We start from the raw sequence: 2,730 nt of genomic DNA on the forward strand, positions 1-2,730 counted from the left end.
ACAGAGCGAGACTCCGTCTCAAAAAAAAAAAAAAAAAGAAAAAAACAACGAATTCTAATGCTTTTCTGTTGATGGGAATACTGACATATTATTTGTTTAGATTTCAAAGCAGATTGTTATGTACACCTTATTTAAATTTATTACCTACCACGGAGCAAGATTAGGTATTACAGGAAAACTACCAGTTTGAGAACTCAAATTTGTATCTCCAGTAATCTAGCATACTATAATTTGCATGTTATTTTTTCTTGTTTCTATTGTTTTATTTGTACAATGGCAAAGACTGAAATTGCTGAATTTTAAACTGTGGTCTTTCTCTTCCCCCAGGTTCTTTTAGAGCAAGATATATTTCATCATTCCTTGATGGCTTGTTGTTTGGAAATTGTGCTCTTTGCCTATAGCTCACCTCGTACTTTTCCTTGGATTATTGAAGTTCTCAACTTGCAACCATTTTACTTTTATAAGGTGAGATGAAAACAAAGTTCTGTTATGAGATGAAAACAATGTTTCTCATAGAAACATTGTATTTATCTTAGTGCTGAAGAAAAACACTGTTGTGATATCTGGAAAATGTTTCCAGATGTGTTCTGAAAATATATATTCCTGGCTGGGCACAGTGGCTCATGCCTGTAATCCCAGCACTTTGGAAGGCCAAGGTGGGAAGATCACCTGAGGTTAGGAGTTCAAGACCAGCCTGGCCAACATGGTGAAACTCCGTCTCTACTAAAAATACCAAAAAAAAGTAGCCAGGCATGGTGGCAAGCACCTGTAATCTCAGCTGCTCGGGAGGCTGAGGCAGGAGAATTGCTTGAACCTGGGAGGTGGAGGTTTGCACTCCAGCCTAAACGACAAGAGCAAAATTCTGTCTCAAGAAAAAAGAAAGATAATATATATTCCTTTTGGGTGAAACCAGGAACACAAGAGACAGTTGAGCATACAATGGCTCACACCTATAATCCCAGCACTTAGGAAAACTGAGGCTGGAGGATGGCTTGAGTCCAGGAGTTTGAGGTTACAGTGAGCTATGATTGTGCCACCACACTCCAGCCTGGGCACATAAGCAAGACCTTGTTTCAAACAAAAAAAAAAAGAGAGAGAGAGAGAAGGTGAGAGTATCAGTTAATTAAGTCAGTCTTATAGCTTCAGTTCCTTTGTTATCACGGACTTGAAAATATGACCTGGAACTAGTACTTAACTTTGTATTTTCCCTATTTATGAATGAAAATTATAATCCTGTTAAAAAAAAAAAAAAGAAAATTATAATCCTGTTAACAAATGCATGGTGAAGAACAAAAAACACTTTCTACCAAGAGGAAAAAAGACCTAAAATTGATTTTGGTGATGGTCTAACTAATAAAGCTATAATAATAGATTATGCTTCTTCCCCAAGTTTGAGCAAATTCAGCGTGAATGAATCTTACTTACCTTTATTTTTCTTGCTACAACTATTTTTATTAATCTTTTCAAAATAAAACAGAGGTCATAGCTATTGAACTACATCATCACCCTCAATAACATTTAGTCATCACAGTCAATAACGTTTAATGTTACATAGTATCAAAATTTAAGACTAATGCTACTGTTATGCTTCTTGGCATGATTTAGTTAATATTTAGTCATCTAGGCTACTTTTCTACTGGTGATAGAAAAATTGGTTTGAAGAGTTAAATTTTTATACCTAAAGTATGCCTGAATTAAAGTTGTAGAAAATGCAGGTCATTGGAAAGCTTATCTCTGTGAATTATTGAGTGTGATTAAAGTATTTTTAGGTTTCTTAGGGAGAAGTGATTCTACTATACACTTACTTTAATGTTAATGTATATATTCAACTTTTGCCATTAGGAAAAAGTTTAGTTTTGTCAACAACCTCATAGTAATTTGTTTTTATTTGTAACATCCTTATTTTAATCAAGAAGCTAAATGCCTTTTTTTTTTATATAGAGACTCGGTTTCACTATGTTGCCCAGGCTGGTCTCAAACTCCTGGGCTCAAGCAGTCCTCCCACTGTGGCCTCCCAAGGTGCTGGGATTACAGGCATGAGTCACTGTGTCGCCCTCCTTAGTTTTTTTAAACAACATAAATGATATGTACTGATTGAAGAAAATCATAAACATAAATGTGGGCCGGGTGCAATGGCTCACGCCTATAATCCCAGCACTTTGGGAGGCCGAGGCGGGCAGATTATGAGATCAGGAGATTGAGACCATCCTGGCTAATATGGCAAAACCCCATCTCTACTAAAAATACAAAAAATTAGCCGGGCATCATGGCACGTGCCTATAGTCCCAGCTACCTGGGAGGCGGAGGTAGGAGAATCACTTGAACCTGGGAGGCAGAGATTGCAGTGAGCTGAGATGGTGCCATTGCACTCCAGCCTGGGCAACAGAGCAAGACTCCGTCTCAAAATAAATAAATAAATAAATAAATAAATGTGAATATTTAAAGTCATACATTATAATCTAATTATTACTCCTATTAGTATTTTGTGTATATAAACTTTATTCTGGATACTTCCCTTATTAAAATAGAATTATAGTATATATAAGCAAAGTCACTTTAAATAGTTCATTAATTCTGTTATTCTGAGTTAGCAGAAAAAATAGTCTGGAAAGGAACAATACATTTAAAATAGAACTAGACTTGGAACCTAACACCTGACTTCTCCCACTGTTGGGCTGTTGACCAGTTTTCACCTATCATTGCCTCAGGTTGTCATTTATAAAATTAAAC

The 2,730-nt window shown here is 36.0% G+C and overlaps 1 protein-coding gene across 1 annotated transcript in view; it reads left to right on the forward strand.

Moving 5' to 3' along the window:
- The window catches only part of RBL1 (retinoblastoma-like 1), a 111,118-nt gene that overhangs the window by 59,030 nt on the left and 49,358 nt on the right, over nucleotides 1-2,730 (forward strand). The window contains exon 12 of the mRNA XM_011929212.1: nucleotides 328-465. Coding sequence (XP_011784602.1) covers nucleotides 328-465 — 138 coding nt within the window. The remainder of the gene's footprint in view (nucleotides 1-327; nucleotides 466-2,730) is intronic.

Source organism: Colobus angolensis, unplaced genomic scaffold (genome assembly GCF_000951035.1).
Source record: "Colobus angolensis palliatus isolate OR3802 unplaced genomic scaffold, Cang.pa_1.0 Scaffold8, whole genome shotgun sequence".
NCBI classification, from domain to species: Eukaryota; Metazoa; Chordata; class Mammalia; order Primates; family Cercopithecidae; genus Colobus; species Colobus angolensis.